This window comes from Artemia franciscana, chromosome 9, assembly GCF_032884065.1.
Source record: "Artemia franciscana chromosome 9, ASM3288406v1, whole genome shotgun sequence".
Taxonomy (NCBI): domain Eukaryota; kingdom Metazoa; phylum Arthropoda; class Branchiopoda; order Anostraca; family Artemiidae; genus Artemia; species Artemia franciscana.
This window is the reverse complement of record NC_088871.1, coordinates 35,978,254-36,001,352: the sequence shown is the minus strand read 5'-3', so window position 1 is coordinate 36,001,352 and position 23,099 is coordinate 35,978,254. Positions and strand designations below refer to the sequence as shown.

The 23,099-nt window shown below is 36.1% G+C and overlaps 1 protein-coding gene across 1 annotated transcript in view; it reads right to left on the bottom strand.

The window, feature by feature from the left end:
* Window positions 1–23,099, bottom strand: part of LOC136031349 (another transcription unit protein-like) — a 58,666-nt gene that overhangs the window by 3,068 nt on the left and 32,499 nt on the right. Inside the window, exons 6-9 of the mRNA XM_065710843.1 lie at window positions 21,283–21,444; window positions 17,932–18,081; window positions 5,569–5,819; window positions 581–726 (exon numbers count right to left, since the gene is read on the bottom strand). Of these exons, the coding sequence (XP_065566915.1) occupies window positions 581–726; window positions 5,569–5,819; window positions 17,932–18,081; window positions 21,283–21,444 (709 nt within the window). The remainder of the gene's footprint in view (window positions 1–580; window positions 727–5,568; window positions 5,820–17,931; window positions 18,082–21,282; window positions 21,445–23,099) is intronic.

Sequence of the window (23,099 nt, the reverse complement as noted above, 5' to 3'; positions counted from 1 at the left end):
AAAAAAAGCTATCTGCCTTGGTTTGAAACTTGATTTTCTTGCCGAGGGCCAACTTTCTAATATCACGACTTAGAAAACAGCAAAGAAAAGCACCCATTTTTTGTTATATGGGGCCAGGTTATATTCGCACATCTTTATCACTTTAGTTCAGTTTCGATTTCGAGCTGATGCCTGTCTGCTAGAATGTAGCTTTCCATTCAAAGAAAGAAACATGACTCGAGGAACGAGAGCTTGGCTGCATAACCTCAGATAGTTTTGTCAATAAAGACTATAGAACTCCACTTCAACTCACGAACTCTAGGTCCTGACTCCATTAAGGCAAGAAGTATGTGAAAATTTCGAAAATGTTACGTGATATTCATCAATCCGGTCCGGGTCCACGATTTCCATAAAGGCCGCTGACAAAGTCAAATTGTTGCTCCTGTAACACGATAAAAAACCTCGATGACCAACTATTTTCCTGTTTGAAACACTTGTTGCCACCAACCTCTGTACTCGCCCACAGGGCTATTATCCCTCCCCCAGACCATTTCTATCAGTGACAGAATAAGATTATAGAAGGATGAATAACCAAATTTACCCTTAATCCCTTTCTTATATTTGCTTTTGATGGCAGACAACGAGATTGCTCCTTCTTCCTCAGACTCCGCAACCCCTTCCAGATAGTTGCCACTCAAGCCACGCGACATAGCTGACCGTTCACGGACTCTCTTCTGCTTGGATTCCCTGAAAATAGCGCATGAAAACGTGTTTTATTATTTTGACAATACACAGGACACTTGAAACGCCTACAAAATTGCAAAAAAACGTTCCGAAATACATTCAAAAATAAGCTTCTTTCAAACAAAGCGCAAATTTCGCTGCCTTATTTTTTTTTTAAATAAATTCAAAATCTAGAAGTTCAATTAATTTCTCTTTTTTTGTTCACCTGATTCGTATAAATTTAAGTAAACACCGCAATCAAGCAGAAGGGGGGGTTTACCCCCTGGTAAGATTACCATAGAAAGAACAGCAAGCAGTAAAGCGGCACCCAAGTCAAGTGGGAGGGGGGGGGAGGCCTTAACATTTGATTCACAAGTGGTACAAAAACAGTTTCTTATCCCCTGCAGGGGCGATGCTAGGGTTTTGAGTTTGGGGGGGGGGATATAAAGAATGTGCCGCATAATCGTCCAATGTGCCGACAAATGCGGACAAATAAGCTGAATTAAGACGCCCAAAGTTCCAATGCGTCAGCTTTGCGTGACAACGCCTTGGAGCTTGGAGATGGGGGAATCTCGCCTTAGCTACGTCCCTGGTCCCCTGTACAAGCCTGTCTTTAATTAACCAGGTTGCCAGCTGATTTAACGTTACTTTTTAAAAAAAAATCCATATTTCTTAAACTTAAATTAAATATTTGTTGTCAGAATATTTTTGCTGATTTTAGCCACAATATCTAGCTGCGAATACGTAAAATGAAACCTCTCGCCTCACTAAAAATACCTATTAAGTTTCTATATTTTGTTAATAAAATCTTTTTTTCATATCCAGAATATTACAATGCTATAATCACGCCTATGTATTCATTTAAATAAGCAAAAACCAATTGTATCAATGTCATCATAAAAGTTGCACTTCCTCTCGTAACTGAAATATCTGCTACACGCATGGACAGAAAACAAACACAAAGTGAAATATAAGATGAAATCACAATAATTTACATTCTCTAATAGCATTTGCATTGCTTCAAGGGCTTACAAATCTGTCAGCTGGTTACAAAAATACAATAGACAATAATGTAATTATGTAAATTACGACCAATTTTGTACCTCATTATCAATGTTAGTACTTTCTTCTTCTTTTTAGTTTGTAATTAACAATGCTGTTTATTGACTCTAAAATATTTGAAAATATTAGCATTTCTTCTGCAATCCAGCTTGCTACTAAATATTGATGATAATTATGTTTGCAAATGTGCAAAAACATGAATTTGGTCCAATTGTTTCCATAAAAAAGAAATCTTGGTCCAATTTTTGTATTTGCCTATATCTTGAAGCAAGATTCGGACACTTAATGCTATATGTAAAAAAATAGATATCAAGAAAGCGGGCTTATTCATAAATTAGTTTTTAGCAATGAGAGAAAATGAATCAACATACAAAAATCTAAATAAAGGAGTAACGCAGTATATTCGGAATTATATATGAGGCGTTTAGAAGCTTAAGGAATTTGACGAAATTTGATAACCTGATGCCAGAAATGCACTTAAAAGAGAATCCCTATATCCAAAAAGATAAGCAAGCACACACACAAAAACAACACAACTAATAATAGACTGTGCATGTTTGTTTTTATGATAAAATAAATCATTTTATTACATATTTTTATCAGAACACATTATATCAAAATACTTCTCAATTTCTCTTAAGTGATTTCTTTATGGACTATTTGGCAACTAAGAATCAATTAATATATGAAGCCCTTAGGTAATAGTTTTGGCCCCTGGACCGATCAACTCATTCCTGACGCATGATCATAAACAAATCCAACAGCCTAATCAAAATGCCGTATGCAGCAGCTATAATATTCTACATAACAGCTTAGACTTAGTAAACAGCAACATGTCTACCATGTCTTATTTCTTTTCTTTTTTTCCCAGCCGCAGAGAACAAATAATCGTATAATTTGGAGATGGTTCAATTGCAAATTTCAAGATCGAAAGTTCTATATGAGCAACTTTGTTCAAAATGGTCAAAGAGCACAACAAATATGTCTTGCGGGCAGTGGCGTAATTTCGCTAAAATCACGTGACTCTCACGAGTTCCCAAATAACGTGAAAATGACAGTCAAAACTTAAAAATGAGCCATTTGGTACCACAAAGGTACTATATAGTAGCCTACTATAAAAGTACTATAAGCCTACTATAAAAGTACTATAGAAGCACTTAAAAGGCGCTTTTATAGTATTTTAAAAGTAAATATAGACTAAAGAAAACTGATCCGTTTCTGTTGATGCTTGAATTGTGTAGACTTATCTTAGTTTTGACAAGATTTCTGAAGAAACCAAATTTCAGCTGGGGGGGGGCAAACTGGGGTCAGGAAAGGGGGGGGGGCAAACTGGGGTCAGGAAAGGGGGTTGGCAAACTGAGGCCTGGGAGGGACAGTTGCCACATAGCAAATTACACCCCTACTTCAGGACAACAAGACCTAGTTAATTCCTTAAATTCTAGTATTTGCTGAATGTTCAAGCTTATAAATGCCAATTATTAATTAGTAAATCAATTAATAAATATACTTTACAACAAGTTATCAATTTCATCCTTATTTAAATATATTTTTCCTAGATTCTCGTATTGCACTACCTTGACAGCAGAATCTACCTCCCGGGGCCCGAGTTTATTCCTCCCTCAAAGGTTACTCCTAAAAAATTAAATGACATTTTCCTCCTTGATTTACTGAAAAAGAAAGGTGCAATGTATGGCAATTCACATAACCGGGTGGCCATAGATTTAGGGATTACCGTTAATTACCTACCATTAATTAAATCAATAATTTAATTAACATCAATGATAAATCAACGATGGAAAAAGAGCAGTTCAAGAGATGATGTGGTATCTGTATTTAGCTCCATTTCTACAGAGGTTCAAAACACAATTTGATTGGCACAGAAATACTGATCATGGAGGTGGAAGTGCAAGTGATCGATAGGAAGGTGAGGAGGACGTTAACGAAATGGAAGAAACTAGAGAAGATGTTACTGAGTTTAGATATTATGAGTACTATGATTGATGCTACTGTAGGAAATACCAATACAAATATTACTATGTCAAGCTAACACATAATGAAATAATTTGAAAGAAAACATAAATTAAATAAAAAATCACACTTTTTTAATGGATAAAGTTCAAATTCGGAGCATCAGACCGGTGTTGTTTTACCCCCCCCCCCCTCGTCATATATATATATATATATATATATATATATATATATATATATATATATATATATATATATATATATATATATATATATATATATATATATATATATATATATATATATATATATATATATATATATATATTATGTTAATTAATTAACAACATTGTTTTAAGTAAAAGTTTAGCTTTTTCTGACCATTTGTCACTCCTTTTCTAAAGGATCGCAATTCTTCTGGGGGTCGAAACGATTACACAAAGAAATAGACGCGAAGTACCATCAAATAAAAGAATTCCAAAGATAAAAATATGGACTGATGGTTTCTAATAGGCAAAATCTCCTATTTTAAAAGCGCAGAAAAAAAACAAAAGGGAGTAAATGAGTATATCAAACTAAGCCATGGAAAGCTGGAAAATATAATTGACAAACCCAGAGACCTCTCCCCCCTTTTTTATAGGGGCTCAGCACCCAAAGCAACATTTTCTGTGGGGTGGTGAAAGAGGGGGACGAGGGACGGTACTGAATCCAAAAAAATTCCTAAGCCGCAATCGCTAACTACTTTTTGGATGAGGTAAAAATCTATGAAAGTTTGGATACTAAATACTTTCTTTCCTGTGATTCTGAGACGTAAGCACCAAGTGAGGCGTGAATACCATTCCGAGGTGTCAACACCAAGATCCCTATTTAATTCCTGCCCATGTGGAATAGTTTGTCCCAAAAAGTTAGGTTAAAGTAAGTTAAAGTTAGGTTCTTTCAAAAATGTACGATAGATCGGATTTCTTTTTTTCTTTTACTTATACCTCAGTTTAGTCGTCTTTTCACATAAATACAATCTTTTTGGAGTACAAGCACATAGGAGAGGAGGGGGGGGGGTTGTTAAGCTTGTGATTCCTTAGATTGGTCCGACTCTCCAGGGGAAATTTTAAAACAGTGACTTAAAAATGCTATTATCTATACATTGACACGCCTCCCGCAAAAAAAAATCCTCTGATTCTTCCAAAGGGTCTGGCCTGTGTACAGCTAATGTTCACGAGATTTTTTTTTTATAAAAACTCCGATTTTCCACAATATAGAGGTTCTTTCCACTTATTACAGTCAATACCAATAATACCAAATGCAATAACATTCAAAGGCTTTATAGAAGCAACGGCCAACACATGGCCCATGAGAGCCTTGAATGTGATCGTACCAGTAATTTTGAAAGGTAAAGAATACAGTACTGGACTTTATAGTCCCTACCGGCTGTGCTGATATCTGTTTCATGGCCCTTCAGCCAGGAAGTGTAATGGGTGGTTGAGGGCCAGCTATCTAAGCCTTCCTGTTTAGCTTCCCCAGATTTCTCTAGGTACCCATTTACAGCTAGTTCGACTCTGGCTGAGTTTACAGAATCACGCCACTCACCCCGTTCCAAACCAAATAACCAGCGACACTAGGACTTGAACCTCTGTCCTCACAGACAAAAGACTTCAAGTCTAGCGCGTCAACCACACACCAAACGACAGAAGAAAACCCCAAAAAGTTAAAACCATAAAACTTGTACAATTTACTTCAATAAAAATAGGATCTTTTGATAGATGTCTGACGATATTTATAAAAAAAAGAGTTATAAGTAAAATTAAAGCAAAAAAAAATGGCGCCGATGAAATCACTTACCTTCTTACAGATGCCCTTAGTTTATCTTCGGCTTCTTTGATTTTCTTTTCCTTTTCGTGCTCTGGATTTGACCCAACAACATCCAACATCTTAATGGTAGAGCCTTTAGTAGACCTATCAGCCAATGAAAGAGTCATCTTTCTATGTGTAAATGAGTCAGTAGAATGTGGACGAAAGCTGAGTTTTGTCTTGAAGACGGACTGCCCTTGCAGCCCTGTACCTTGTCTAATAAACAGATGATGGTGGTCACCCTAAAAATAAAACGTTGGTCACTTTCTATTTAAAAAAGTCAAATACTTAAAAAACCAAAAAGGAAAAAAAAATAGAAAAAAAAGGTTCCTCTTGCTGCATCTTCACAGTCTTTTCTCTTTCTCACTTATGTATGACAAGGTAGCCATCATAAACGCGAGTACCAGGGAGAAGGGCAAAATTAAATCGTTCTAATTGGTTCGTTTGAAGTAAGTCGTTGAGCAGGAAAACCAAGAGGAGTATCATTCAACTCTTGTGACAGATCATCTAGTGTGAGCGTGGTCCCTTTTTCGAAACGTCTTCGACATGGTCATCTGTTTCCAAAACAGCTTTCAAAGAAAAGATTGTCCCTGGCATCCAGCACCTTGCCTAATGAACAGATGTGATCACCCGAAAATTTGACACTGATCGGATTCGACTTACAAAAAGAAAAATGATACAGACGACCTAAGCTTAAGTCACAGCTTGAGTTTGTCAGCTCCTTCCATCTTAGAAATATTTAGAAGCCAATCGACCAGATTCTTAAAATCCCCACCTTTCTTGGAAATGATAAAAATAAGAAACACATGAAAAGGGTAATATTATCCTAAGCGTATCATAATATCTTTGTTTACATCTATTGGAGGTTTGCATTGTCATGTTTAGTATAAAAGCTTTACACCAAGGAGCAGCAACTTCTGATTATAACGACTTGATTTACGACATGAAGGGCTGGATTAAGACTTTGCAGGTTCCCGCGACGAAATTTAGATCCCTTTCACATAGAGCATACTTCCTTACGTTTATCCTAAAAATTGGCGTTAATCAAATATTTTTATCGAAATATGGGAATAAGAGTGAACACTATGTCAAATTGAAACCCTTATCAGACTGAGGCCCCTCAACTATTACAAAATTGACCTGAAATAAGGGGATTCTTTCATTGTATCATAATATTTTAAGATTTTCTAACTTAAAGCATGTTTTCGTTTTAAGCAAAGTGAAACATAAGGTACTACTCTATTTGAAAACATTTTACTCAGTTCTGCTGCTACTACTACTACTACTAACAACTCATGGCAGCACCAATCCCCCTGAGGCCAAAACAGCTACGCAAACTCCTCCATCTCAATCTATTTAAAGCCTCCCTCTTTGAACCCTCCTAGGAAGCTCCAATTTCCCTTAAATCTTTCCTTACAGCCTCCCCTAATACAGCCGATTACAGCTCCCCTATTACAGCCGACCCTAAATGGTTGGCTGACAAGGGCGATCTTTGGCAATCTGTCATTCATCATGCGCAGAACGTGTCCTAGCCATGTCATTCTTTCTCTCATTATAGCACTAGAAAGTGGGATTGTACCACATTTTCCGTAGAGCTTACTGTTTGAATACGGTCAGCGAGACAGGTGCTGAGAACAATAGGCAATTATCTTTGGAAAACATCCAGCAAATCCTTCTCCATCTTCAGGAGCGCTCATGCTTCAGAACCATACTTGACCACTGTCATCACTGTACTTGCAATATTATAATCTTGGTTCGCAGACTTATCTTCCTATTCTTTCAAACCTTTTTCAGCTGTAGAAAAATACCCTGGGTCTTGGCTATTCCGCTTTTTACATCTTCACTGCAACCCCCCCCCCCATTCCTACTAATAACACTCCCTAGGTATGTGAAGCTGTCCGCTTGACTAATCTTCTCGTTACCCAACATCACGTTTTTTCTTTACTTATTAACAGTCTTAGAAACTTAGTCTTCTTAACATTCATTTTCAAACATACTCTTGCACCCTGAACCCTCAAAACCTCCAAAAATTCATTCATTCTGCAAATATTTTCATCTATGATGCGCAAATCATCAGCATAAACTAAGTCTAGGAAAGTTTTACTTCCCCATTTCATCCCATATTATCCCATAATCTTCGCTGTGCTCCTTAAGACAAATTTCATCAAAATTATCTATATAGAAAGGTAAGGTAAAGGATACAGCATTAGACTTTACAGTCCGTACCGGCGGTGCTGATCTCCGTTTCTTGGCCCTTCAGCCAGGAAGTGCAATGGGGGGTTGGGGGCCAGCCATCCTGTGCTTTCGCACACCCTTCCTGTTTACCTTCCCCAGATTTCTCCAGGTACCCATTTAGAGCTGGGTCGACTCTAGCTAAGCTTACAGAGTCACGCTACTGACCCCCGTCAGTGGCTATAGAAAGGGATAGAATGTAACCCTGCTTGACTCCTAATTCAATACGAAATCACCTACTAACCTTATTTCCTTAAACAAACCCTTATTTCGTTGTACAATAAGGGTTTGTTTCCTCCTCCTTTCTACCAAACTTAAACGCATTTTCACTAATATTCATAGCTGGGTTTTAAATTTCCTCCCCAAGACACCATCTGCGACTTCACAAACTATTCTTCAAAAAGTTAATCGACCCATCTTCTACTATTTCAGATTTTAGACTCTCCAGTTTATCATTCAACTGATCCTGGAAAGTTTTTCTCAAATTCTCATCCTTCAGCCTACCAACTTTATAACTTCCTGGAAGGTAGCTACCCTGCCTAAATTTCAGCTTTAAAATAACCCTAGACACTACTAGATGGTATTGTCTTTACTTTTGGTCTTTACTTTTTACATCGAAAACCGCACTCCTATATACCATAATTGGTTGTATTGATCCTGTCAGTCTTTGGTTTCTAATAACAAAATCCTTAAGGTTAACTGTCTTTTCAAAAACTAAGGATGGGCCTCTTAAACTTTGGTACTTCCTGGCTGCAGCCTATAATAACCCATGGGGTAGGACGATTTTGACTGCACTAAATCGCTTTGAATAGTTGAATCTTTTTTATTGTGTATTACTTTTTTAAGGAACTTGTAGAAGCCATAAAATTCAAATTAGAAAGGAATAATTTTTAACGTAGCTTGTGTGACATAGGCCTGTATTATTCAAACATATTGTACATAGTTTCTTTTTCACTTCAACTGCATGTGTGCAAAATTACCAGTGCTGCAACAAGTACTCCAAATTTTTACTTAAGTATCAAGTATTAAGTACTCATTGTTTTTTTTACTTAAATATCAAGTAATAAGTACTTTCCAAATTCTTACTTAAGTATCAAATATCAAGTACTTGCCAAAATTGTACTTAAGTATTACTTCAAGTACTACTTAAAGTATTTATTCTATGCGTATATATTTATTCTATAAGTATATAGTCGTTACGCGCCATATTAGTTACGTGCCATTGTAGTTGTGTCCCTGTGTCCTACCTGTGAATATAGATAGATATATATATATATATATATATATATATATATATATATATATATATATATATATATGTTTTTAACTACGTAAAACTTACGAATATACAACATTCTTCGCTGTCCCATTGTCTGTGCATATAAATAGATTGTCGGGTTTACTGACTCTTGAACTTGCACTTGAATGAGGCCTTAACCCTACTCATCCATACTATCACATAGGTCAAACAGCATAGCCAAACACAATCAACCATAAAGAATAATCCATGGACAGGCAGTCATGTCGTCAATAAGTATAAGTCTTCATTTACCAAACAATAGAAAAAATAATAAAGACAAATAATTCAGAGGCAACAACCCAACACAAGGGCTCATCAGGAGAATACACTGGCCTATAGGGTTTTGCCACTTTAAATTCTCTACCCAGCCCAGTGTTGTGGCTACCACAGAATATCCATGGCATCCCCGTGTCAGTTATCACCCCCAAAATACATGCCTATGAAAAAAAACCCAGTAAATGTAAAACAACCAAGTAACACCAAAACAAGCTTATCCTGTTAATATATCCCTCTTTTTAGCAACAATAGGTAAACTAAATTTGATAAAATTTACCAAATCACAAATATTAACACATTGCAAAAAAAAAATTAATGAACTAAAAAATTATAGAATTCATCTTTACCATGTGGCTATTTTTAAAAAAAATCCGCTCTATTAGAAACACAATTCAAAATAAATGGCGCTGCATCATCATTTGTCAAACCTCCGAAATTAGTTGAAAATTTCTTTAAGTATTTCCAGATAATTCTTTTGATATTTATTTAAAAGTTCGTTATAATGAAAACTAAATTTTTTAAATTGCCAAGTTAATTTATTTGCAGAAAAACCTCTTGATATCAATTTTTGGTATCACATGACAGGACTGACACAGTGCACGTAGAGTTGAACTTCTGGTGATTAGTGTTCAGTCAAATCTGGCACGTTTGAAAAAATACACGGCTATTCTGAAACATGTGGGAATTATAAAAAAATAATAAAAATATTTTTTTCCCTTATTTGGCTGGTAGACACCCAACGAAGTCCAAAAAATAATCTGAACCAATTTTCAATACATCGGCTTGAAAGAAATTTGAAGAAATATGACAGGATTAATACAGTGCACGTAGAGTTGAACTTCTGGCGATTAGTGTTCAGTCAAATCTGGCATGGTTGAAAAAATACAGGGTTATTCTGAAACATGTCGGAATGGTGGAAAAAATATTGAAAATAGAAAAATAAACTTTGGATTGGCTTTAAAACAGATAAAAGGTAATAAAGTAGTTAATTCTCTGATTGAATAAGTAAAAACCTTAGCAACAAAAAAAACTCAAATTTAAAAGTAAGGAGCCAAGTGAGTCAGTTGCAGACTTTTTTAATAAGAGAAATCAAAGCTCAATAAAAAGGAGCAGCAAGAGGGTCGTAAACGTGAATAAAGTAGATAGTCTTTTTACATAAATCATCACTGGAAGACCGAATCCAAGAAGGCATATCTATTATACAAAATCGAGTAATTATTTTCTGTTTTCGTGCCATCTAGGAAAGATTCACTAGGGATGAAAAGGTAGTGGAAAGTGCTGGACCGAAACACAGACCAAGCCAACTAACTAAAGAAGAACATGGCAGAATTGCAGTCCCAGCAACGAATGGAGCGACCACATAAGGGCTATTAAAACAAATAAACTCGCATTTAGACGCATTAACTGACAGTTCAATCTTAGATAGTTCATTGGTTAATGTAGTAAAATTGGAAAGCAATCCACAGCGAGTCCGGGCAACAAGAAGAACGTCGTCTGCATATGCAATAGAAGACAAATCAATATTACCGTAAGAAACAGAACTTTTAAGGGGACGCAGGGACGATGCAAGCACACATCTAAATATACTAGAAGACAATACGGCAGAAGTTGCAACCTATCCATTTCTAGCAGCAGTTTTCAAACCATGAAGTGGCAAAAACCATGAGACTAAGTCGAAAATCTTCTGAGAAAAAAGGAATAAAACAAGAGCTAAGAGCTCATATGGCACTTGTGACGAAGTCGGAAGAGGCAAGAGCTCATATAGCATGAGCTCTAGCAAAATTATAAGAATCAATAGACTAATTTAAATGAAAGATCGGGGGCTTAATGACGGTCGGCATTTAAAATAAGAGCTCTGAGACACAGGGTCCTTTTAAATATCAAAATTCATTAAGATCCGATCACCCACAGGCAAGTTAAAAATACCTCATTTTTCTAATTTTTCCTCCTCCCTTCTCCCTTACCCCCAGATAGTTGAATCGGAGAAATCAACCTAATCAAGTCAATTTGTGCAGGTCCCTGATACGCCTATCAATTTCCATTGTCCTAGCACGTCCAGAAGTACCAGACTCGCCAAAGCACTGGATTCCCCTAACTACCCCAAAGATAGTAAATCCAGTCTGGTTTCGTCAATCACGTATCTACGACAGTCGCTTATTCTACCCACCAAGTTTCATCCCGATCTCTCCACTCTAAGCGTTTTCCAAGATTTCCGGTTTCCCCCTCCAACTCTCCCCCGATGTCACCAGAACTAGCCGGGGTTGAAAATAAGATATCCGAGACATGAGTTCCTTCTTAATATCAAATTCAAAAATACCTCACGAACGGTCACCCGCTCTTAAATTAAAAATACCTCAATTTTTGTAATTTTTCCGAATTAACACCCCCTCCAACTCCCCCAAAGAGAGCAAATCCATTTCAGTTATGTCAATCACGTATCTAGGACTTGTGCTTATCCTTCCCACCAAGTTTCATCCTGATCACTCCACTCTAAGTGTTTTCCAAGATATCCCCCCCCAAATCCCCCCAATGACACTGGATCCGGTCGGGATTTCAAACATGAGATCTGAGTTACGAGGCCCTTCCAAATATTAAATTTCATCCGGTGAAATTCAAGATCCGATTACTCCTTCGTCAGTTAAAAATACCTCATTTTTTTTAATTTTTCAGAATTAACCCTTCCCCCAACTCCTCAAAAGAGAGTGAATTCGTTCTGTTTATGTCAATCACGTATCTAGGACTTGTGCTTATTTTTCCCACTAAGTTTCATCCCGATCCCTCCACTCTAAGCATTTTCCAAGGTTTTAGGTTTCCCCCTCCAATGTCACCTGGTCCGGTCGGAATTTAAAATAAGAGCTCTGAGACATGATATCCTTCTAAACATCAAATTTAATTAAGACCCGATCTAATTTTTCCAAATTAACCGTCCTCCCACTCACGTGTGCCATACAAAGTAATTTTCTCTAGGGATGGAATATTTGGTTGAAGGTTGGCTTCAGTATGACTTATTTTGGAAAAGGGTTATTTTTAGGCTTTGGGCAAGCCATGGGTGGAAGTAGTTATAGACCCTACCAAACTGAAGGAAAACTCGACTTTCTTAAAACTTGAAACCCCCTACCCCTCGCCCTATTTTATATAGGACTTGTGATATCAGAGCTCGATATGAGCCCTGATTCTAGTCATCTTTGGTCTAGCTTTCATTTGGATCCGTTGCTCCATTCGCACGTTATACTAAATTAAACCAAAAGCTTGACTTTTTCAGCACTTAAAACCCACCCCCCTCGTTATATTTGAGCTAGGGTTTTCATCTCAAAACTTGATGCCTGCCACGGTCTTAGGCACCTTTGGTTCAATCTTCACTGAGATCCATCGATCTCTCGCAAGTTACACTGAATTAAATGAAAAACTCAACTTTTTTTTTAGCACTTAAAGCCCCCTCCCCCTAATTAAGCTAGGGTCTTCATTTCCAAACATAATGTGTCTTATGGTTTTGGCATCTTTGGCTTGACTTTCATTGAGATCCATTACTTCATTCGCAAGTTAAACTGAGTCAAACAAAAAACTCTATTTTTTAGCACTTAAAGCCCCCTCCCCTCGCCCTAATTAAGCTTGGGTCTCCATCCCAGAACTCAAGGCATATATACTCTTAGGCATCTTATTCAATTTTCATCGAAATTCATCTCTCCATTTGCAAGTTACAGTGAATTAAATGAAAAACTCGAATTTTTTTTAACACCTAAAGCCCCATCGCCCTAATCAAGCTCAATTTTAATCCTAATAGTTCAATTTTAATACAAATCTGATTGGCGGTTCTCCCGCTATAGTCGATTGCACAGACGGGCGGACAGACAGACAGATCTCAAAAACCTATCTTGATGGATATTTTCCACCATCCAAATAGGTGATGATGCCTGGATGATGATATGCTATTGTTTTCTTTTTTTGGATCCAGTGAGCCAACATGGCTACCTAAGTCCGTCCGTCTGTGTAATCACGTAAAGGGGGAGAACCGCTGGTTGGATTTGGATGAAAATTTTGATGGCCAGATTTGGTGCCAAGGATCATGAGACACATCAAGTTGAAAGATGAAGACCCTAGCTCAAATAAAACAGGGGGGAGAGGGCTTTACGTGCTAAAAACAGTTTTTAGTTTAATTCAGAGTAACTTGCGACTGGAGTGATGGATCTGAATGAAAATTGAACCAAAGAGGCCTAAGACCATGACACATATCAAGTTTTGAGATAAAGATCCTAGCTCAAAATTAATAAGGGGGAGTGGGTTCTAATTCCTGAAAAATTTAAGTTTTCTATTTAATTTAGTATAACTTGCAAATGGAGTAACGGACCCGAATGAAAACTAGACCAAAGATGCCTATGATCAGGGCTCATATCAAGTTCTGGTATCGCAAACCCTATCTGAAATAGGGCGAGGGGGAGAGGGTTTCAAGTCTTAAGAAAGTTGAGTTTTCCTTTAATTTAGTAGGGCTTATAACTTATGAATGGAGTGACAAATCTGAAGTCAGATTCGTCTGAATACCTGAATTTGCTGGAACAAATTTGACAAAATATCACTGCATTGGATCCAGCTAGAATTCCCTTGACTTGTTTATTGCAGACAACATTTAGATGGGCAAATATTCATAGCTTCAGTAGTTTTACCAATAATATGGTCCTAAAGGTGATGAAATGGTAGAAATCTGGTTCAGTTGACGAGATGACAAACCTTAAACACTAATGTCAGAAATATAAGCCCAAATAGACTACAGTATGCAACATTTAGCACAAAACCAGGGATTTTAGCTCACTGTCAACCAGTGAACTGTGAAATAATTTCAATTTTATTTGTTATATAACTTTAAAACAAAAATTAAACCAACTGTGTTAATCATTCTGTACTTTTTTTCGTCAAAAACAAACACCTTATTACATATCCAAAAACAGGGCATGGAACTATATCTGAGTTTACTCTAAATCTAAAGGGTGATGTTTTCTTGTACATTACCAAAGCACACACACACAAAAGCTATATCTGAGTTTGCTCTAAATCTAAAGGGGATGTTTTCTTGTACATTGCCAAAGCACACACACACACAAAATTTTCGTGTCAAAAGTAAAGTATTTGAAAAACAAGTACATTAAAAGTATCTTAAGTAATAAGTACACCCTAGAGTTTTTACTTAAGTACAAGTACAAGTAATGGAAAATTTTACTTAAGTAGTACTTCAAGTAAAAGTACTTCAAGTAAGTGACAGCACTGAAAATTACTATCTGAATTTACACTTTTACCTCCAGACTAAAGAGTAACGAAGTGTCATCAAGCCCCACGGGGTCCTGATACAGGTGATTAATAATTTCTGCATTGAAATCTATTTTGATTCGTTAGACATGTGTTTTGTCAAGAGACGAATTTTAAATCATTTAATTACCTGCAATACGAATTATGGCTATTTCGATGACCTGTCACGTGACTAAAAGGATAAGAAAAAATGACTTATTAATTTTAATTAAACAAAAGTTGATAATACAACCTTTTGCAGGAATGAAATCTTTTTTGCGTCTTATATTAAAAATAAGATCGTTTTCAAAACATCTGCGTAGAAGGAGAATTAGTTAGGCTACTGCTTTTACTTCCCGATTCTTTGAGTTCTTATTTGACTAACATTTGACTTTATTGCTGTATAAGAGTTGGAAGTTGCTCAATATTTCTTATTGCATTGGATTTTTAAGTTGATCAATTTGGTGGAAGTGAGTAAAAACTTGAGCTTAGCCAAGTCATGGCTTATTAGAGTAAAGCCAAGACAGAAATGTTAGACCAACTTGAAACTCTCCAGGCACTATTTAAGAGTCCCAAATAACTATTTAAGTGTCCAAATAACATTTGTAAGAAATAAAAGAGAACACTAGCACTAAACACTAGAATCAAATTAAGACCAGCCAACTACCAAACATGATACATAACCCCACCACAAATTAACATTCTGATGAGGATTTAGCAAACGGCAAAGCTGGAACAGGAAAATTGTCCCCTCGAAGGACAAATTTCAGAACAGCGTTTAATCGTTGAAGTAAGGTTTTAGGAGGCAGTTTGAATGATCGTATATAAAACATAAAGCTTAACAAAATGCGCTTCAATCTCGCTCTCCATGGCTATAATGAAAGAAAGATCAACGTGCTTAAGTCGCAGTTTATGGTTTATGGATGATACGTTGCCAAAAAAACGTCCTTTCTGGCAACTTAGCTCGGCTGAACGAAAACGATTTGACCAGGCGGTGGGGTGCTCTGAAAAACCACGATGTAGGACTCATAAAAAAAGCGAAAGGCAAAAGGCAAATCATATATTAAAGAAAATACATTACAGGGAGGATCACTAGATGTCGCGGGGAGGGTCACATTTTATTTTTCATGGATGATACGTTGCCAAAAATGAGGCTTTCTGGTAATCCAGCTGGGCCTAAAAAATCACAACATCTTTGAATGCAGCGAGAAGATATCATAAGAAAGGACTTGAATGGGATAAGAGCTTAATGGGGAGGGACCAAAGAATGAAGCTTAAAAAGAATAGGGTGAGAGAGGAGGGGTCTGCCTAAACCGGTTTGGTACTATAATAAATTTTAGGAATCTGAAGCCCTAGGTAGCAGTATTTGTAGATGCTTGGCCACGCATTATCATTATAGCGTAAAAGCTTCGCTTCACATAAAAAACTACCTCCTTCTTAGGCGTTAGTTTAGATTTCTTAGTTCGACTGAAAGCTATAAATCCTTGAGGTAGACTCGACATAGTTTAAAGAATCGTGTTGAAAAGAGATAACAATTCCGGTTGAGTATGAACTTGCAGGAAATTATTGACGCATAAGAGGCGGAAATGCGGCGGGTTAGATGTTCAATAAGGAGGTACCGGGTGTGGCGTATAGATGAGCCTACAGGGAGACCAAGATACACGAGGTTCCGACTTGGCCGAATTGAAGTTTGAATTTAATAATTTAAATTTCAGAAATTTGACTATTTTATTTTGAATTTGAAAGTTAAGTCTCTAAACAGAAAGAATCCAATTTTGAAATTAAAAAACTAGGAAGATACCCATTGTAAATTAACAAATTCACTTTCTGAGCGATTCTTAAATAACAAAATTATACCAAGTTCCCACATCTCTTTGCATATTTTTTAGTCGCTGATATACATCGGTACCTATTTTGATATTGTTAGTATTATATACAATTTTGTTTTGCTAGTATTACAGATTTCTATATTTAGTTTTTTTTTGTGACCCATTAATATAAAAAAAAAACTAGTCAAATTAGATTTACCCGGTATTTTCAACAAAAATAAATATAATGTAAAACTACAAAAAAGTAACTTACAGTTCTTGATTTAGAATACTAGTACCATTTTCAAACTGGATTCAACTTGCTATAAGACTAGATTACAGAAGTAGTTTTAAAACAGACCTGATAATGAGTCAGAGTCTGCTGGGCGACAGGAACAAAAAAGAAAAATGAGGTAGAGCATACTCTTTTGCAAGGACAGGGGAAGAAAATACTTTACTCCCTTCCCCTAAAACTGCTTGTCCCTCTATCCCTTGCCCACCTCACAAAAAACATCGAAATTTTCCTGAAAGTTTCCACTCAATCCGCAAGGGTATACTTGAAAAACTACATTTAAAATTACCAATTTTATTGAAACCTAGTAACTATGCGCAATCTCTTAATCTGTATACAATACTAAATTCCCTTCAGGCATAACACAGAAAAAAAGAATACTCTCTCTGATGATCGGAAACCGACTGATTCTGACAATAAAAGTACTATAGAGGAATAAACGCTTTAGGCGACAATACTACGTAATATTTTTTTTCAGATCAGGGAATAACTGGGAGTTAAGGACATTTAAATGTAAAATATAAAGTAAATTTGAGGTCAGCATCTAACAATTAATCTCGGAATGCTATTTTTCTGGTTTAAAATCGTTTTTTACAATAATAATAGAGCAATTACCTAAACAGGCAGAAAACAGCCATAAGATATTCAAGAACTACAGACCTCAGTACCTTTCACTTCAAGAAACCAAATATTATAGAGAAATAATAATCTGGAATAATGTTGCATATTAGTGATAACAAACTAATGCAAGCAATTTATAGGGTATTTTCAGCTGGGAATAATTTGAATAATATTGCATATTAGTGACAATGAAGTACATTGTTTATTCATAACAAACTAATTCAAGCAATTCTTGGGACATTTTCAGCTGGAAACAATTCGAAAAATATTTCATATTAATGACAATGAAATGCATTGTTTATTCATAACGAACAAATTCAAGCGGTTCTTAGACTATTTTCAGCTGGGAACCATTCTTAAGGAATAATATTACACTTTAGTGACAACAGAATGCAGTGTTATTCACAGCAAACTATGCAGACAGCAAAAAAAGTGACAGCAAAAATGCAGTGTTATTCAAGCCATACTTGGGGTATTTTGAGCTAAAAAAGGCTTTTTTGATTTCCGAAACTATTCCCTTGCACTAGTTAAAACACACAAAAGTTACTTACCTGCAACGGCTGTTTATAAACATCGAAAAGTTCACTTCCAACCAGTAAGGACATGCTGCCATCAGACCAGCGAACAATTCTGGCATTTGATTCCTTAATCAAATTACCCTCTTTGTCAATCCCATTTCTCCATCTTATCGTATTTTCAACCTACAAAAATATACTGTACTATGATCTCTATGAAATAATTATCCTTTAGAAATGTATCAATGATTTATGCTTAAACCCGTTTAGCATGGAAACGAAGGAGCTCGGCCAAAAATAAATCAATGAAAATATTAAAAATTAAGCAGCAATAATATCAAACTAGGGCGCTACACTTTAAGGAGGAAAGAGAGTGGCTGTGAATAAAACAAGACGACATAACAAATTTCCAATTTTCCTTGTTCATTAGATAGTAGTTAATCCTGATTAAAAGAAATTAAAAAATAAATCTGCCAAACCAAATATGAAACCAGGTCAATTATCAATTAAACTGAACAAACATATTTATTCATTCTTTCTAATACACACATATATATATATATATATATATATATATATATATATATATATATATATATATATATATATATATATATATATATATGAACTGTTCTATTTGAACATTTATATTCAAATTATTCCATCTAAATATGTAGTAACATAGCTGATTCTGTAATTGTTTATTTTGCGTTGTCGTTATTATGCGTCTATAGTTAAGTACTGGTAAGAGATGAATCTTTGAAACTTTTTTTTACAATCATATTGTTTCCTTTAATTATGGAATTTCTTTACATTTGTGCTTGAAAAAGAAAACGAGGCCAAATAAACAATAAAAATAAGCTTAACAAATAAGAAATTCTTAACAAATTAACAAATCCTTAACAAGAAAACCTTAACAAATAAAGCTTCAATTCGTCTATGTCCATTTTCCCTTGCCCTCACCCCTAACTCCATGAGCATAATTGAACATATACGTCTTCTGCTGACAATTATTGGAATGAAATTTTTTAGTTTGGTTGCTTACCACACAGTTTTTTAAGTAGAATATATACAGTTTGGATAGCACTAAATGGCACTTCTAAGAAATTGGTGTCTGTGTAAAAAGATGACATCACTTAGGATACTACCGAAGGGATCCTATGCTGATGGGGCTGACTATTACTTAGGGCTGATGGACAGTCTTGTTCAAGTTACCCCAAACGACCATGTCTCTTTTGTATCTGCACTGAGCATACCAATATCCTAAAGAGACAAACAATTGGGTTGCTTAGCCTTATAGCATTAAAAAAAATAAAATAAAAGAAATAAATAAATAAAAAAATGGATTCATTAGAAACAAAATTGATAATCGTGCCACAGGGCAGTTTTACACCACAAATGCACTGTTCCGAAACAAAGTGCGTACTGGGAAACATAAACTGACACAAAAAAAAGGAATGAGGAGACATCATTATCCCCGTCACCATCAGTATCTTGATTATCACCATCAGTCATCATCACCATTAGTTATCCCTATCAACAAGTTATCAAAAACAGAGGTAACATCATTTGTCCTCAAAATTAAAATGAGGAGATAAGAATAAGACATACTTGCGGGAATTTTTTTCGGTGAGAAAGATATTTCAAGGAGATTGGAGAGTCACATTTGCATACAAAAAATGAAAAATTCTTTACAGAAATTAGTTTTGTATAAAATGAAAAGTATTTTAGAACAGCCTTAGGGAGAGGAAACCAAAGATTTTCAAATGGAAATACCAGCACAAAAAGACGCGGGTTCGAATCCCAGTGTACCCAATTCTTCAGTTTGGGACGGGGGTCAGTGGCGTGACTCTGTAAGCTTAGCCAGAGTCAACCCAGCTCTAAATGGGTACCTGGAGAAATCTGGGGAAGGTAAACAGGAAGGGTGTGCGATTGCCCCCAACCCCCCATTGCACCTCCTGGCTGAAGGGCCAAGAAACGGAGATCAGCACCGCCGGTAGGGACTGTAAAGTCTAATGCCGTATCCTTTACCTTTTTTTTACCTTTTTTTATACTAGAGAAAAGATGAAACCATTAATATTCATAATTTTAATGTTACTAATTCCTCCATAGTTGTCGCTAAATAAAAAAGAAAGAGCATTCAAGCAGCTGTTGAGGATGAATGTAGGGACTGGGTGTATCACGTTTCGTAAGGTGTTATCTCTGGGACCTTTAAATGGTCGAGATCATCATTTTTGTGAAGGAAAAGTGTAAAATTACAGGTTGATTCTTCCCTTTTGAAGTAACGATCCACTTTATTTTGGTCATCAAGTTAATAAGGCCATAATTTTTACGTGGAATACCAGGCTTGGGTTTAGAGGTTTTGCGAGTTCAGGGTGCTAGAATAGGCTTGAAAATTAATGTGAAGAAGACTAAGTCACTAAGGATAGGAATAATTGAAGATGAAAGGGTGACGTTGGTTAACGAAAAGATTGATCAGGTTGGCAGCTTCACTTACCTTGGTAGTATTATTATTAAAGACGGTGAGAGCAGTGAAGATGTTAAAAGTAGAATAGCTAAGGCTCGGGGTGTTTTGTCACAGTTAAAAAAAGTTTGAAAGAATAGAAAGATAAGTAATAAGTCTAATCTGCAAACCAAGATTAGAATATTGGAAGCTACAGTGATGACAGTGGTCAAATATGGCTCAGAAGCATAGGCACTCCGAAAAGCAGATGAAAATTTACTAGATGTTTTCCAAAGAAATTGCCTACGGATTGTTCGGGGTACCCGGCTGACTGACCGTATTTCAAACAGTAGGTTGTACGAAAAATATGGTTCAATCCCACTTTCTAGGGCAATAATGAAGGAAAGGTTGAGATGGCTAGGCCACGTTCTGCGGACAAAGGATGACAGATTGCCGAAGATTGTCCTTTTTGGCTAAACGTCTGGGGCTGCACGGAAAGCAGGTCGTCCTTGTCTGGGTTGGGAGGATGTCATAAATAAAGATTTGAAGGAAATGGGAACTTCCTGGGAAGGTATAAAGAGGGAGGCCTTGAATAGATTAGGTTGGAGAAGGAGTGCGCGTAGCTATGTTGGCCTCAGGCGGCTTGGTGCTGCAGTGAGTTATTAGTAGTAGTAGTAGTACTAAATAACCCTCTACTAAATAATATTTTTTTCAAACATCTAAAGGGAGTATCCTTTCCAAATATAAAATATATGTCCTTTTTAAGTGGCAGATTCTGCTTTTAAAACAAGCACGTACTTAAACTGTGCTACGCCGTAAGCAATATACGTTTTTGATTTTATTTTCTATACCTCAACAATATTCAAGCTGCAATTCTCACTTAGATACGACTATCTAACAATTAGTTATTTATAAGCTAACCTTATAATAAAATAGGTATATACCCTAAGTTTAACACGAGCCCTTCCTTCCTCATCAAGAGTTTCTTCGTCGTCTACTTCATCTTCATAAGTTTCAGCATCAAAGGGTCTCGGCTCAACTGACAAAAAATTTGGCAGTTTGACAAAGTGAATTTCACTACCTAAGTTTGCCTTGATTCTTGGTACCTGGAATAAGAAAAAAACAGCTGATTTGATATACTATCTCTTTAAACGAGCAATAATCGTGTTTTTTTGTATTTTTTCTCGAAAACGGCTTCATACTTTTTTGGGAAAATTTTTAACCTGGGATATTCTTGGCCCCAAAAAAAACGATCTATATAGGTACATATATAAAGATTTATGCGAATGACGTCACATTTAAATAAATACATTCGAAAAACATACATACGTAATATATGCCTCAGTAGTGGTTGCATCGTTTTCAATGTCTTTGATGTAGGCAAAACTACACAAGAAACAAATGATTGACAAGAAAAATCACATGATTGACGCCATATTTGTGACTACACTTCAAGAGAATAAATTACATTATCCCCTCCCCGGAGTAAACGTATTGTTGTTATACCTATTATGCATGTAACACTACAAAAGGAACATAGCTAAGTATAAAATACCAAATGTAATTAGTCTATTTACAAAAGACATTTTAAGTAAATTCATAATGCCTAGAGGACAAATGACAACCTAAACCATCAAACAAGGCAAGAACAATCCGAGCAGCTAAGGTAAAGGGTGTTGTAAAAATGTCTAAAGTAATGATAAACGAAAATGAAGAACAAATATATACAGTCAGAACAATTACAACGCGTCAAAAACAAAAGTGAAGAACGAAGAAATACAAGGTTCGAAGATAAGGGCCAGCAAGAGTTAAAACTAGTCAAAAACAAAAGTGGAAAACAAAGAAATATGCGACTAAAAGATATGCCACAGCGAGAACAAGAAAATATGCGGTTTAAAGATAAGGGGCAGTGAGAATTACAAGCAATTCCGAGAAAGAGAGTATCGGAACGTGTCAAAAATGGAATGAAAACAAAGAATTGTGCTGTTAGAAGACAAGCGACAGCAAAAATCAGAACGAGTCAAAAATGAAAGTGAGGAAGAAAGAAATATTACATTAGAAGAACAACGCTGCTACAATCTTCGACGCCAACAAAATGTGGCGGAAAACCCAGTACAACTTACAAAGATGTCATAAATAACACAACTGTTTATTATAAGTCATTGGAACCCTTCAACGTTCTGTTTTCACTGGGGAGTCCTCCAATTTCCCAAGGTAGCAAACAAAGCTGACTCATTTGGTGGTTTCTACTTACAACGAGAATCAATATATATAAGTCTACCACATGCCGAGTGCTGGGGCCCGGCTCCAAAATCGGCTACTTTTTTGTTGTTTTTTTTTCTTAACTGGCATGTTGACATTTCTTTAGAAAATTTATAGTTCTTGAAAAAGGTTCCATGGTGGTTGTATCAAATCTATGGTGACGCCTTGACATCCAGAAGAGGCTCATGGTGTCTGCGGTTACACAATAAGTAACAATGAGAATCAATTTAGATAAGCTTGCCTCGTAGCCATAACGGGTCCTGGCCTCAAAGTCGGTTACATGATTTTTTTTTCCTTCTTAGATCTGGTAAATTGACATTTGTGGCCACAAATACGATCTAAATAGGTCACAACTTTAAGAAAGAATTCGTATTTTTCCTGGGGTTGCTGCATCGAACCTGGCTGTTGTCGTAAGGTGGCAGTGGTCGTAGCAGATATTTCATTGTGGCCAAACTAGTAAGGTGCTCCTCCTTAGGCAAGTTGAAAACACCACAGGAAA